Source organism: Sarcophilus harrisii, chromosome 3 (genome assembly GCF_902635505.1).
Source record: "Sarcophilus harrisii chromosome 3, mSarHar1.11, whole genome shotgun sequence".
In the NCBI taxonomy this organism is placed as follows: domain Eukaryota; kingdom Metazoa; phylum Chordata; class Mammalia; order Dasyuromorphia; family Dasyuridae; genus Sarcophilus; species Sarcophilus harrisii.
The window spans coordinates 573,861,665-573,876,037 of NC_045428.1; the positions used below are offsets into that span (position 1 = coordinate 573,861,665).

Genomic DNA, 14,373 nt, shown 5'->3' on the forward strand with positions numbered 1-14,373 from the left:
GACTTGAAAGGATTTTGCAAGCTTTACACAGAGTCCCCAAATGGACACATTTAGGACTTTCCACTGGGTACTGTGTGAGATGGCAGAATTTTTTCCTGAGATCTGAGTAACAGAATTTTTGCTCCATTGTGGCCTTGGATTTGAGAAGAGATGGAGGTGGAGGGGTGAGGCGTGAGGAGAAAAAGTTGTATCGGGGGGCTGTTTCTGTGTCTCAAACCCCCAAATGATGGAAGTCCATTTCTTCTCTGGACAGAACATCAGAGGTTATGACTGAATAGTTCTTGCCTCTTCTTAGTCAAGGCTTCCCAATGCCACCTGCAGTCACAATTCATTCTTCATAAGAGAAGGCAAGAACACAATTGTAGTGACTCAGTGTCCCGAGAAGGGGTTTCCCATGGCCTACACACATTCGGGGTAGTTTTTGAGAAGTGCTAACGGGTCTAAGTTTAAGCCTCTTGTTTCCCAACTTTATTTCAAGTTCTGACCAGGCTGGAAGGGTGAAATATGCTCCTGATCCCAGGATGTTTTTTAGGAAACTTGAACTTTATTCCTTTTAGTTCTATCAGAGCTGGAAACCATCATTAGGAAATACCAATGCTGTGCCATAAAAAGCTGCTTCCTTTCTTCCTTCAATGACTTTCTAAGACTTAACGAACTTTCATCTCTAAGGACCCCTAAAATAAGCTAGTGTTTTTTGAACAAAGTATGAGCTCAACTCTAGAATGACCTTTGAGTGCATTATTTTATAAACAATAGCATTACTGACAATAATTTGATTCTATTCAAATTCCTATGAAAAAAATGAAACATAAGAAAATAGAATGTTACAGGGATACTGCAGAAAATGTAGGTGATGTGATGAAAAGCTATCAATCAATTAAAAAAGACTTAAATGTGATTCAAACAAATTCCTGGATTATCAACAGGAAATTAGGGATATTCAAGACACACCACCCAATTTCATATTATATCATAAATATTATCCCTAGGATAAATTAGGAACATCAATCTTAATTAAATTAAAAGCTCTTGATAGCTAACGGGTATAGTGCTGGACCTAGAGTTAGGGACACCCGAGTTCAAATCCTGTCTTAGACACACATACTAGCTGTGTAACCCTGGGTAAAACAATTAATATGTCTCAGGTTCTTCCTCTATAAAATGGAGTTAACAGTATCAGTTACCTTACAGGGACGATGTGAGGGTTAAGCGAGGTAATATTTGTAAATCTTTGTGAACCTTAAAGTACTATATAGATGCCAGCTAATAATGCAGTTCTTTTCCCCCATTCAGATTTGAGTTTTATGCTCATGGGACACTGCACACCTAGGCGTCAAGCCTGGGGCTGGAAAAAGGTGGGGCTCTGTCCAGGATCGATCACGTGGTCAGCAGAGATCACCTGGAGGCCAGCTTCCTCCCATACCACACCAGATATCACAGATCCGCCCATTCAGTGATCTTCTAGTTAATTTTTGGCACAGTTGGGGATGCTCAATGGAGTTTTTCTTTAAAGTATTGTTTTAAGAATCCTGTTCTGGAGTCACTCTAGACCAATTCAGGCTATTACACCACAGAGGTTTTAGACAGAGCAATGGTTTGGTTTTGCTTGGCTGGAATAGTCAAACTAGGACCCGAGTTTGTCTTTTTATTTACAGCAAACACGCCACGTGCCTTATTTACTTTCAGAATCTCATCTTGAAGCCGGAGAGCTTCTTCCTGATGACTAGGACACAGATTTAGGCCAGGAATTCTCCCAAGGCTAAAATTGAAGAAGAGACACTTCTGTGACTGAGAAGATCCTCCATGGCAGGCTTGTGGAAAGCCATACTAAGATTCACACAAGATGAAATGTCCTGGAACTGCTAGCTGGATCCGTGAAGGAGGTAAAAGTCATGGCTTGGGCAAAGTAATCTAAAGTTAAAAAAATTATCTCAAACTATATCATTCATCATAGCCAAGGTAAATTTCAGATAAAAAAGCAAAACTTGTAATTTTTATTATATTGTAACTTTTAACTCTTGTTTATGAAACAAGATCCTATCTGCTAAAACCTGAGTTACTTGCCCTCCAGAGATGGCGATCCTGAAGGACAGCCATGGCTGGTGGCTTGCCTGCTACTTGTTTTTCAGAAATGGAGCGAGAATACAGCCTGCGTTATTGTCCTCACTCTCTGTGCTGTACAGATTGTACTTCTCGATGTACTGCTGGACTGCCTCGGGCACCAGGTAGCGGATGCTCTGGCCTCTCCTCAGAGCGCGCCGAATCTTTGTGGACGAGACATCATTGGTGATCCACTCGTTCACCAGGTGAATGTTGCTCCTGTGCTTCCAAAGAACATCCGACTCGTAGATAAACTTCTTGGTGTTATTTCCAGACCGGGTGATGCACACAAGCCCGTACTTTGCCACAATGGTGGCGATGTCCTCTGGCTTCCACAAGTTGGGAACAGCAAAAGACTCCAGAAAATCTGCCCCACACAGCAACTTTAACTCTGGTGGACCTGGGGAGAAGAACAAAAGAGTATTTTGGGTTTTTTTAAATTGAAAACTTAAATGCAAAATAAGAAAAAACAAACACTGTCGTGTCTAACAGAACATCAAGGATTTCAAGAAAGCATTTATAATAGAAGACATATTCATGTCCATCTTTTCTCTGCTTCCTTATAGGTTCTCTTTTGTTCTCTGCTGTGCACTTTTTATTTTATTCTTTTCCCCCTTTCCTCCCCACCACATCCCTCAAGAAGCCTGCAGTTAAACATAGATTTATTTATGTATACATATAAATAATATATACATATCTACACATCTACATATACATAATATACCTATATACATACATATATATACATATACATCTAAAACAACATTAATATGGTTGACATATAATGTAGATTTCTCTCTTGAGAATCTTTTAAGTCTGATTTTGTCTGAGATCAATGATTATTACTCTTAATTTTTTTCTAATAAATTCTGCTGATGATCATTATTATTACGTTTGTGCATATCTCTTATTTCCTATCCCTGTTAATTCTTCTACTTTACTTGGTTAACTTGCCTTGCTATTATTTAACCTTCCCACTGCTCTACCCATGAATCCCCTCCCTTATCTTCTCCTCCCAAGTTTCCTTCCCTTTTTATCCCATTCCCATTAATCCATACACCTTCAAAGAGGAGATTCTTTATCTCATTGCTACTTAGCCTTAATCAATGAATGCAAGTGGCCTCAGCCAAACTAAGATCTAGTGAAAACCTTAGCTTCTAAAGGCAAAGTTCTCCCAGTGCAACCAGGGCAAAGTCCAGTCATCCTGTTCTATAACTGGCTGCTGGACCCAGATCATCGTGGAGGAGAAAGTGAGGTAGGTGACCTTGCACAGCCCTCCCTCACTTAAATCCAATTCACTTGTGTGGCATGGCGTCACCTCCTGTCAGGATGTCACGATCCTCTCTTTGAGAACAAAGGACAAACAACCTTATTTCACTCCTATTAATCTATATACCCTTCTCTACGCCATCTTATTTGATTCCGTCTCCCCTAATTTCTTTATACATTTTGGAGGATGCTATACCCTTCTTGGTATATATAAATATGTATGTATTGTTCCCTCTTTAACCCATTCCTCATGCCAGTAGGTTTTCAGAACTCCCAGCCCTCCTCCCCCATTTAACTCCACTGTGTTGGTTCTTGTTATCACAACCTCATTTGTATAGCATAATTATTATTTTTATCCTTTTCCTAGACAGTTTTACTGTTAAGACTCATGTCATACTCAGCTCTATCCTAATCTTTCTTTTGGAATACCCAATTGCTAAAGTCAATCTTAGATATATGGTTAACATATTCATGTATGAAACAGTTTGAACTTACCGAATCCCTTGAAATTAGTTTTTGATATTGGCTCTTATGTGTTAAATTTTTTACTGAGTTCAGATTTGTTTGAGACAAAATCCTGAAAATCTGGGTTTGTTTAATGTCCATTTTTTTCCTTATTCAATATTATATTAATTTTGCTGGATATAATATTTTCAGCCATCCTAGTTCTTTTGATTGTCAGTATATAGTATTTCCAAGACCTGCAGGGTTTTTTTTTTATTGTATTTGCTAATAAATCCTGATCAATTTTTATTGTAGCTCCAGCATATTTGAATTGTTCTTGGGTTTTGTTGTTGCTTATAAAAATTTTCTCTTTGATCTGAAAATTCTGAAATTTAGCAATGCTATTTCTATGTTTTTCTTATAGGATCTCTTTGGTAGATTTTTTTCTATTTCTACTTTCCCTTCTTGTTCTAGCTCTTCAGAACAGTTTTCTTCTTGAATTATTGTATCAAGGTTATTTTGTGGTCATAGCTTTCAGGGAGTCCATTATTCTTATGTTTTCTCTTTTTGATCTGTTTTCCAGATCTATTGTTTTTCTTAGAAGATGTTTCTCATTCTCTTCTAATTTTTCTTTATATATATATAAAAATTTCTTGATCTACTTCACTAGCTTCCCCTTGCCTAATTCTAATTTTCAGAGTTATTTTCTTCTTTTTCTTTCTTTCCTTTTCTAGTTTCCCCCCTAATTTTGTTTTTGCTGTTTTGGGTTTCTCTTCAATCTTTTTCATTTGATTTTTAAAGTCCTTTCTTGAGACCTATAAATTCTTTTTGGGCAGGTAGCCATTTAAACATTATTCTTTGGGGTAACAGAGTTTTGTTTTTTTTTTTTAACTTTGGTATTCTCATCTGAAGATGAACCTTGGTCTTCTCTACTGCTATAGTAACTTTCTATGGTCGAGTTCTTTCTCCTTTTCTTGCTCTTTTTTCTTTTAAATAAGAATTTCAGGGTATAATCACCTGTAGTCCTGGGGTAAGGAGGATGGTGCCTCCAGTTTCAAGTCTTCTTTCAATTCTCCCTTATGACATGAAACCCCAAGCTAAGAATGCTATCCTCCTGTAAGTGCCAACTGGTTAGCAGCTACCCTGCCCTACTGCTTCTACACTCCCCATGTGCTGGTGCGTCATCTCAGCAGCCCAGCTGAGCCTGGCATCCCTTATCTGTACAGGTTCCCTCATCTTCCCAGACTCAGACCCTGGACTCTGTGGTTTTAGCTGAGGCTACCTCTGAATCCAGCTAAACTGGGGGCTCCCCTCTTCGGTTTCAACAAAGCCTGGAGGTGTGTATGGTTCATACTGATTAATCCTCAGTCATGGGGTTTTTTCTTACGGGCTCCTCCAGCTGTCCTAGGAGGGACCCAGGTTCTGCCCCAATTCTTGTTTTTCACTAATCTACATTCTCTCTGAAGAGCAACTTTGTTTCCTTTGTGGGGAAAATCTGGAGTGTGTAGAATTTTCTAATCTATTCCACTATTTTCCCACAACCCTCTAGTTCAAAAGAATGTTTTTAACAGGAATTTCTCCATCATCTACCTCAACAAAGTTCTTCTTTAACTTATCAAACAGCAGCTGAAAACTTGGGACTTGATTTATCCCTCAAATATCCCTATCTATGCCCTTCTCCACTCTCTATATTAAACCTAATAAGGAAAAGGAAATCAGTGACTGGGTGCCCTAGACTTTGGAAGCAACTCTTCCAATCACAGGACTAGCTGGAAGGTCCCATTCAACATACTGACCCTTTTTTTGTGGTGCTGAGGGCTTCGGTTCACCTGCATCTATGTCATCAATCCTCTTCCTCTTCCCTCCAGGAAGTATTGGGGAAGGAGGGCTCACAATGCTATTGTTAAAGTTCTCGGCTTCCAGTCTCTGCTGATGGTAGCTGCAAAAGAACAGGAGAAGCTCATGGACACTCAGGCAGGAGCTCCTACAGAAGCTCTGTCTCCTCTCCTCCTCTGTAGACACCAAGTGAAAGCAGAATGGGGGCTCTGTCTGCTCAGGAGCAGGACTTGAGTCAAGTCAAGAGGGAGAAGCACAGAGCCAGAACATTTTCATCCAAAGACAGGGCATCAGAAGGAAGGTGGCTTCTTGCTGAAGTCACAGGAAGAGGAAGATAAAATGGAAAAGAATCGTCTTTCTTTAGGGGATGAGATGAAAACAACCTTTCTGAGTATACAAAAGGGAAAGCAGCGAGAGCATCGGGCATTCTACAGGTCCCTAGCAGACAGTCTTAGAGGACACAGATAGAGTGGGTGTAGAAGGAAGCATGCAGTCCCACACTCCCTCACCCTCAGGGGGGACTCTGCCCGACTGCCTGAGTCATGGTCCTTGGATCCACCTGTAGAAAAGCCTGAAATTTCTTCCAAGTCCCTGGAGCAGATCCAGGGGTGCTCCCGAGGCAGCTGTCAAGCTCCAGGAGCTTGGTCTGTCCAGGGGCGGTCGGGTTCTCAGTACGTACCTCAGCACTTTGGCTGTCTCTAGCCAGTCCTTGCTGCAACTTTCCCAGGTGTCTACCTCCAGCCATTTGGAGGACTGGGTGGCGAGCTCTGCCATCTTAATTCTGTGTTGGGCACTGATCAGGCCTTTCTTCTTATATGCATCACCAACAGGGGAAATGATGCCTTTAATAACATTATATTGTCCTGGGTAACAGAATTTGAATGAACAGTAGTTAGACCACTCAGATTTTTCATGCAGTGCACATATTTTATGGGCAAAAATTCTGCCGTATTCCGATATTGCATCATGGAGTGAAGGGATCCGGGATACTGAAGCTCTGCCATGTCAGCTTGATTCAAGCACTAGCAAAATTTACCAAGAGAAAATGGCTACATGTCGGGACCCAGTGACAAACCATGTGTCTGACACACACACACAAAATCCAATTAAAAACACGGAGGCTCCCCTAGAACATGACTGGGTCAGAACAGGCCACAAACTGTCTTTTAAGATATGTTGAAATTACAATCTGTATTGGTGAAGGAAATACCCATACATACTGATAAAGGAATCCTTCAAGGAAGCAAGAATTATGAACAACTTTCTTTAAACTAGAGAACTCTTTTACTCACCTTTTAACTTAGCGATAAAACCTCCCAAACCTTAGTGACAGAAGTCTTTTTGACCAGCACAAAAGACCCAAGAGTAAAAGGAGTTATAAACTGTAGAGAGATTAAGAGGAGCCTCAGGGGTCATCTTAATTCATCCACTCCCATTATTTAACAGAAGAGCCAACTGCTGTGATTAGAACACAGGACTTTCTGTTTCTGTCCTTGCCTTGTACTGCCAGACTGACTACTGAGACTGCAAAGTCCCTGAGATTTCTACCAGTTCTCCTCCATTTTTAAACAGTTCACCAAATGATTCCTTTTAAAGGACCAGAATCTTACTGCTTCCTAGAGCCCAGGAACCTCTGAATGTGGCTGTCACTTAAGTGAGGACTTAACTCTGCTGTGTCTGAAGAAGGGCCAAGCATCTGTCCCATGAAATCTCCTTGGGGAAGTCCTTTGCCAAGAATTGTGTGGGGAAGCATATCACTTGATCTGATCTGGCTCTGAGGACACACACACCCAACACACACACACTCCTCCCCCCTGCCAAAACCTCCAGTTGGGCTTCAGTCGGCCCAGACCACAGCTTAGAATCCAGCGCTTCCACCTAAGAGATTTATATTTCAGGTCATACAAATGGCCTCCTCAGCTCAGTAGAGAATCCTACTTTCCATTTTCTATTTGAATAAATTGCAAGGACAGGAAGCTGCCTACTCCAAGAAGACTCCAAAGGAAAAGTTCTTTTCTTTTTTACTTACAATAACATTCTTGTCTTTTGTTACTTCTAATGCTCACATTAACCTAACTACTTTCCTTCCCCCTGGCCTACATGCCCTTCCCTATAACAAAGAAACATGAATGAAACCACCCCATGTCCTGGTACTGCCCCATGCCCACATGGTGGCAGGCTGGGGATGTGTTTCACCAGCAATTCCCACGACTGCTCAGTCTGCAGGCCAGAATCCCCAGACGAGTTCTGATGGGACAGCTGCCTAACATTCACCACGAACAATTTCAACCCAACACCACGGGACCTTCTTCCCCTGGTTCATTAAGTATATATAAAAGTTGGCTGTGAAGGGCAAAATCTCTGGCTTGGTGCCTTAAATCAATGAAATTAATTCTGCCAAGCAGTTCAGACAAAGGCTTCTGAAGCCAGGGCCTGTGAATTTTCAGGGGGTGAATGTTGTTAAAGCTTATTATTTCCTCTTCTTTAAAAGTGTAATAAAAAATTAATTGGTCACAAATCTTGATAAACTGGACCCTACTTCTTCAACAGTAACTTCTCCTTAGTGTATATACTTGGATCCAGATAGAATGTGATATAATATGGAACAATAAACTTAAGTATTTACTACAGCACTGGGCTAATTATTGGGATGGGGAGTGGAGTAAGGGATGGGAATGGGGGACAAGGAGAATTAGAATTATCTAAGACATCCCTGATCTCAAGGAGCCTAGGCACCTATTAAAAAAATAAAGCACCAACACAGGTATCGATAATACAGACTATTTCTCAGTAGTTATTAAATGTATTAGAGATGCAGAGCCCAGGTACATGAGGAGGGCATGAGCAGTTAGATGTTCACTGTGCATGCTGTACCCCATACCTGAGACACACTTTCACCTCCAGTTTCATTCCCCAAATCCTTTTCTGCAGGATTATCTCCTCAGGGCAGCCTCTGGCACTGGTCCCTCTTTCTCCTACCATCTGAAAATGTTGCCTCCCCCTTACACGTTCCCCGAGTAACTGTCTGAATTGGCCTGCACTCATCACCCACCTGAAATTCTACTTGTTTTCTTCCCACACCACATGAGAACATGAATTCCTCAAGGACAAATGTTCCTTCCTTTGCATCCTTTTCAACACCAAACCCAACACCCTGCCCATTGGACCAGACAGAACCTGTGATTTCAGTAGTGTCAAACTCCCAGGAAGGAAATCTACTTTACAATGCAGGTAGCCACCTTTGCAACTTAGAGCCTCTGAGAGGGAGGCTGCTGTGCACCAGAGTAAAAAGGGCCAGCTTTAGAGTGACAGGACCTGTAGTCAAATCTAACTTCTTAGGCTTTTTCCCTTCACAATCTCCCCTCCTGTAAAAGGAGAGGGCAAGACTGAGGGGCCTCTGAGGTACCCCTCAGTTCTCACATTCTGTACCTGCCACTCCAAGAACTCACGGGGGCAAAGACAGGGGAAGGGAGTTGTCCAGATCTCCTGAATGTCCCGCTGGCTCTTGCTTCACCTGGAGAAGACTCATATGCTAAAGGATTTTTCTATGCTGAGCTGATAGCATGTGAAGGTTGAGTAGGAATTTGATGGGGAAAGAAAGTTAGGGAGGCATTCTGGGTCTCAGGATATAGCATGAGCCAAAGGTCAGAGGTGGGAGAGGTGTATCTGGGGAGCAGAAGTGTTCAGTTTGGCCTGAGTACACAATATGCAGGGGCCACTACAAGATAAGGTGGGGAAGGCTGGGGGCTGCCGTAGGCCTCAAATAGGAAAAGAAGCCCGATCCCTCTCTAGCAGCATTTAGGAAAGGCCACAGAAGACTTCGGAAGGAACAAGAGTTCCCCCAGACTGGAAGTCAAGCAATCACATAGGCAAGATTGACTCCAGCCTTGGCGGGTGTTGATCCCTCCCTTACCTGTCTCATTCATGTAGTCCTTGGCCAGCTCAAACAGTCGCAGGTGCATGATGGTGATGGGATTAAAAGAGCCACAGGCCAGAAGAACCACCTCTTTTCTGTTGTCCAAATTTTCCATGCTTGAATCTATGCAAGCCACTAAGAGAAGGAGGAACAAACGAGGATGGTGAGCAGCAGTATCAGGGTAGGGTATCTCTTTAAAAAACTACAATAAAAAAGGGAAGGGGATCTCCACGTGCAAAACTTTTTGTGGCAGCCCTTTGTAATGGCAAGGAACTGGAAACTGAGTGGATGTCCATCAGTTGGGGAATGGCTCAATAAGCTATGGTATATTTGGCTATGGAATATTATTGTTCTATAAGAAACGATCAGCAGGATGATTTCAGAAAGTCCTGGAAAGACTTACATGAACTGATACTGAGAGAAGTGAGCAGAACCAAGAGAACATTATACACAAACTTAGCTCCTCTCAGTAATACAGTGATCCAAGACAACTTCAAAAGACTTGGTGCCATTCACATCCAGAGAAAGAACTATGGAGACTGAATCCAGACCAAAGCACATTATTTTCACCATTTTTTTGTTTTTATTTTTTCTTTCTCATGATTTTTCTCTTTTGTTCTGATTTTTCTTTCACAACATGACTAATGTGGAAATATATGTTTAATATGATTGTACATGTATAACCTTTATCAGATTGCTTGCTGTCTTGGGGAGGGGGGAGATAAGGAACAGAGAGAAAATCTGGAATTCAAAAATCTTACAAAAATGAATATTGAAAACTATCTTTTTATGCAATTGGAAAAAATAAAATACAATGAGAAAAAATAAAGTAAAAAAAAAAACAACACAAAGTATGAGTTCAGCTTTGTAACTTGTAAGACTCTCTACACTGTGCATACCCTTTGATCCAGCAGTGTTTCTACTGGGCTAATACCCCAAAGAGCTACTAAAGAAGGGAAAGGGACCTGCATGTGCCAAATGTTTGTGGCAGCCCTGTTTGTAGTGGCCAGAAGCTGGAAAATGAGTGGATGCCCATGAATCGGAGAATGGTTGAGTAAATTGCGGTATATGAATGTTATGGAATATTATTGTTCTGTAAGAAATGACCAGCAGGATGAATACAGAGAGACTTGGTGAGACTTACATGAACTGATACTGAGTGAAATGAGCAGAACCAGGAGATCATTATATACCTCAACAACGATACTGTATGAGGATGTATTCTGATGGAAGTGGATTTCTTTGACAAAGAGAAGATCTAACTCAGTTTCAATTGATCAAGGATGGACAGAAGCAGCTACACCCAAAGAAAGAACACTGGGAAATGAATGTAAACTGCTTGCATTTTTGTTTTTCTTCCTGGGTTATTTCTACCTTCTGAATCCAATTCTCCCTGTGCAACAAGAGAACTGTTCGATTCTGCACACATATATTGTATCTAGGATATACTGTAACCTATTTAACATGTATAGAACTGCTTGCCATCTGGGGGAGGGGGTGGAGGAAGGGAGAGGAAAAATCGGAACAGAAATGAGTGCAAGGGATAATGTTGTAAAAAAATTACCCTGGCAAGGGCTCTGTCAATAAAAAGTTATTAAAAAATAAGAAATAAAAATAAATCAACAAAAACCAAAAAGACTCTATACTGATTCCATTGAGAGGAAAAGCCCAATCCTGCCTTCTTTCTCAAAAAAAAAAAAAAAAAAAAAAAAAAAAAGACTCTATACTGATTCCATTGAGAGGAAAAGCCCAATCCTGCCTTCTTTCTCATTCTTCAGGGCTACATGTGCTCAGGGGCTCTCCACCAGCAGCTTGACCTTGACTTTTTCTGCTGTGTCCACCTATCAAACAAAGTACAAAAGGGTCCTCAAAGGAAAGAGTGTCCTCAGCAAACAGTTAATTTAACTCCCTCATTTTATTTGTTTTTATTTTGACTTTAAGGAACTTAAAAAAAATCCATCGAACAATGAACTTTACTTGAAATCAGTCAATTCAGAAGTCTTTTTTATTAAGCCAGAGTTTCTTAAACTGTATCCTCTCATGGGCCCCTCAAATGCCTGGTTAAAAAAAAAAGTCTTTGGTTCTCTTTTCAGAATGGTGTTTTATAAAAATTCCTAACTGGGGAAAAAAAAAAAAGCCAAATATACTACCACTGCAGTTACTTGGATACACCCTATTTTGCGCTCTGCTTTTCTTTTTTTTTAAATTTAACATTATTTCATAGAAACACTTCCAGATGTTAATACAGGTCCCATTCTCACTTTAGATAACTTGACAGTAAATAGTAGTTTGTTTTAACCCATTCCCCTTTTACTAAGCATTTGGAGTAATTCCAATGTTTCAGTGTTAAATATACGCCCTGCCAATAGGAATATAAGACTTTTAGCACCTATCCTCATAATGGGCATGTTCTGGGGGAAGAGGGAGAGTGTCATCTTTATCCCCTGATTCATCCCCAAAGATCCCAATTGAGGTGTTCTCCTGTGAACAAGTTTAAATCTTATTTCAAAATGAATTCTGGAGTGGCAGAATCTATATTCTTTCTTTTCTCATAATTTTTCCCATTTATTTTGATTTTTCTCTAATGTGATCCATAAAGAAATGTGTTTTTTAAAAAATGAATGTACATGTTTCAGCAGAAAAAAAAATACAACCCAAAACAAATAAAATGAAGATAACGCGAAATAAATAAAAAGAATGGGGTAAAACAACTTTCCAGCCTAAAATAATTTGTAAGTATGCAGGAAAGCCTGTCTCATTTGAGTAAAAGGGGAGTACAGGCCAAGACAATCCAGTGGGGGGGGGACCCTTAGCCCTAGCACAGATTAGCACCTGAAACCCTGTGGTCCTGGTACAGCAGGCATAATCAAGCCTAGTGACCCTAGTGTAGCAGGTAAATGTTCAGGCCAAGAGACCAATGCAGCAGGTCAGCGGTTAGGCCCCTGGCCCTCAGCACAAGAAACTTGGGACAGTGCCCCTGTATCCCAAAGGCAGAACTCAACTTTATTATTTTTTTTTTACAATAGCTTTTTATTTTTCCAAATACATTTAAAGATAGTTTTTAATATTCATCTTTGCAAAACCTTGTATTCCAAATTTTTTTCTCTTCTCTAAAAAGAAAGCAATTGGATATAGGTTAAATATATGCAATTTTTCTAAACATATTTCCATATTCACCAGGCTGAGCAAGATCTTTTAGATCAAAAGCAAGAGCTTTTAAATCAAAAAGAAAAAAAAGAAAGAAAGAAACCAACAAACAGCATCATCAACAACAAAAAGGTGAAAATACTCTGCTTCCATCCACGTTCAGCCCCCACAGTCCTCTCTCTCTGGATTTAGATGGCACTTTCCTTCCCACTGTTAGAATTGCCTTAAATCACTTCATTGTTGAAAAGAGTCCATCACAGTTGATCATCACATAATCTTGTTATCCTGTAGATCATGTTCTCTTGACTTTATTCACTTCACTCAATATCAATTCATGTAAGTCTCTTCAGGCTTTTTTGAAATCACCCTACATAATTCAACTTTAAACATCATAAAATAGACTGAGATAAATGAACGAACAAAACAAAACAAAAACCCTTACTATAGAAAGTTATTAAAGCATCAGGTAAAATCAAAACACAAACTCAAAAGAGGACAGCAATGTCATAACACCTAAACACAAAATCTCAAAGAGAAATATGAATTGATTTCAAGTCCAAAGAGAACTCCTAGAAGAGTTCAAATGATATTTTAAAAATCAAGTGAAAGAGAAGAAAAATTGGGAAAAGAAATGCAAGAGAATCATGAAAAAAGTCAACAGCTTGGTAAAGGAAGCACAAAAAAAAAAATGGGGAAACATAAAAATCCATTGAAGAGCACAATTCCTTAAAAAGGAATAATTCCTTTAAAAAGTAAAAATGGAAAAGGAGGTGCAAAATCTCACTGAAGAAAACAATTCCTCAAAAATTAGAATGGGACAAGTAGAAGGTAATAATTCCATGAGATGTCAATAAACAAAATCAAAAGAATGAAAAATATAACAAAAGGTGATATATTTCACCAGAAAAGCAACTAACCTTGAAGATATATATATATATATATATATATATATATATATGAGATAATTTAAGAATTTATTGGACTGCCTGAAAGCCATGATCTAAAAAATGAACCTGGAAAACATTTTTCAAAAAATTATCAAGAAAAACTGCCTTGATATCCTAGAACCAGCAGGTAAAATATTAATTGGAAGAATTCACTGATTACCTCCTTTAAGAGATCCTAAAATGAAAACAAATTCTAGAACTTTCAGATAAAAAAATAAACAAAATATTCTAATATTAAGGATTGTGTGTGTGTGTGTGTGTGTGTGTGTGTGTGTGTGTGTATGTGATCCCTACCCAGCAAAACTAAGCATAAACCTTTAGGATAAAAATTGCAAATTCAATGAAATAAAGGACTTTAAAGGACTAAGGAAATAAAGGACTAATGAAAATGCCAGAGATAAACAGAAAATTCAAATTTCAAATACACTGTCAAAAGAAACATAAAAAGGTAAACAGGAAAGAGATAACAAATTATTCAATAAGATTAAACTATATCCCTACAAGGGGAGATGATACTTGTAACTCTTAAGAACTGTATCACTTATTGGTTAAGAGAAGTATAATATTTAGAAGGTAAGAGTGTAAATTAACTTAGATGAGATGATATATAAAAAATTAAGGGGTAAGAAAAAGAATTGCACTGAGAAAAGAAGCAAATACAGTAGGATAAATTATCTCACATGAAGAGAGATAAAACACCTATTATAGTGTAAG

At 39.4% G+C, this 14,373-nt stretch overlaps 1 protein-coding gene across 3 annotated transcripts in view; it reads right to left on the reverse strand.

Moving 5' to 3' along the window:
* Positions 1 to 252: 252 nt before the first annotated feature.
* NMNAT1 (nicotinamide nucleotide adenylyltransferase 1) overlaps positions 253 to 14,373 on the reverse strand; it is a 53,106-nt gene continuing 38,985 nt past the window's right edge. For all 3 annotated transcript variants that reach the window (XM_031962896.1, XM_031962897.1, XM_012545606.3), the window contains 4 exons: positions 9,563 to 9,700; positions 6,329 to 6,512; positions 5,610 to 5,752; positions 253 to 2,500 (listed from right to left, as the gene is read on the reverse strand). In XM_031962896.1, coding sequence (XP_031818756.1) covers positions 2,115 to 2,500; positions 5,610 to 5,752; positions 6,329 to 6,512; positions 9,563 to 9,680 — 831 coding nt within the window. In that variant the 5' untranslated portion in view covers positions 9,681 to 9,700 and the 3' untranslated portion in view covers positions 253 to 2,114. The remainder of the gene's footprint in view (positions 2,501 to 5,609; positions 5,753 to 6,328; positions 6,513 to 9,562; positions 9,701 to 14,373) is intronic.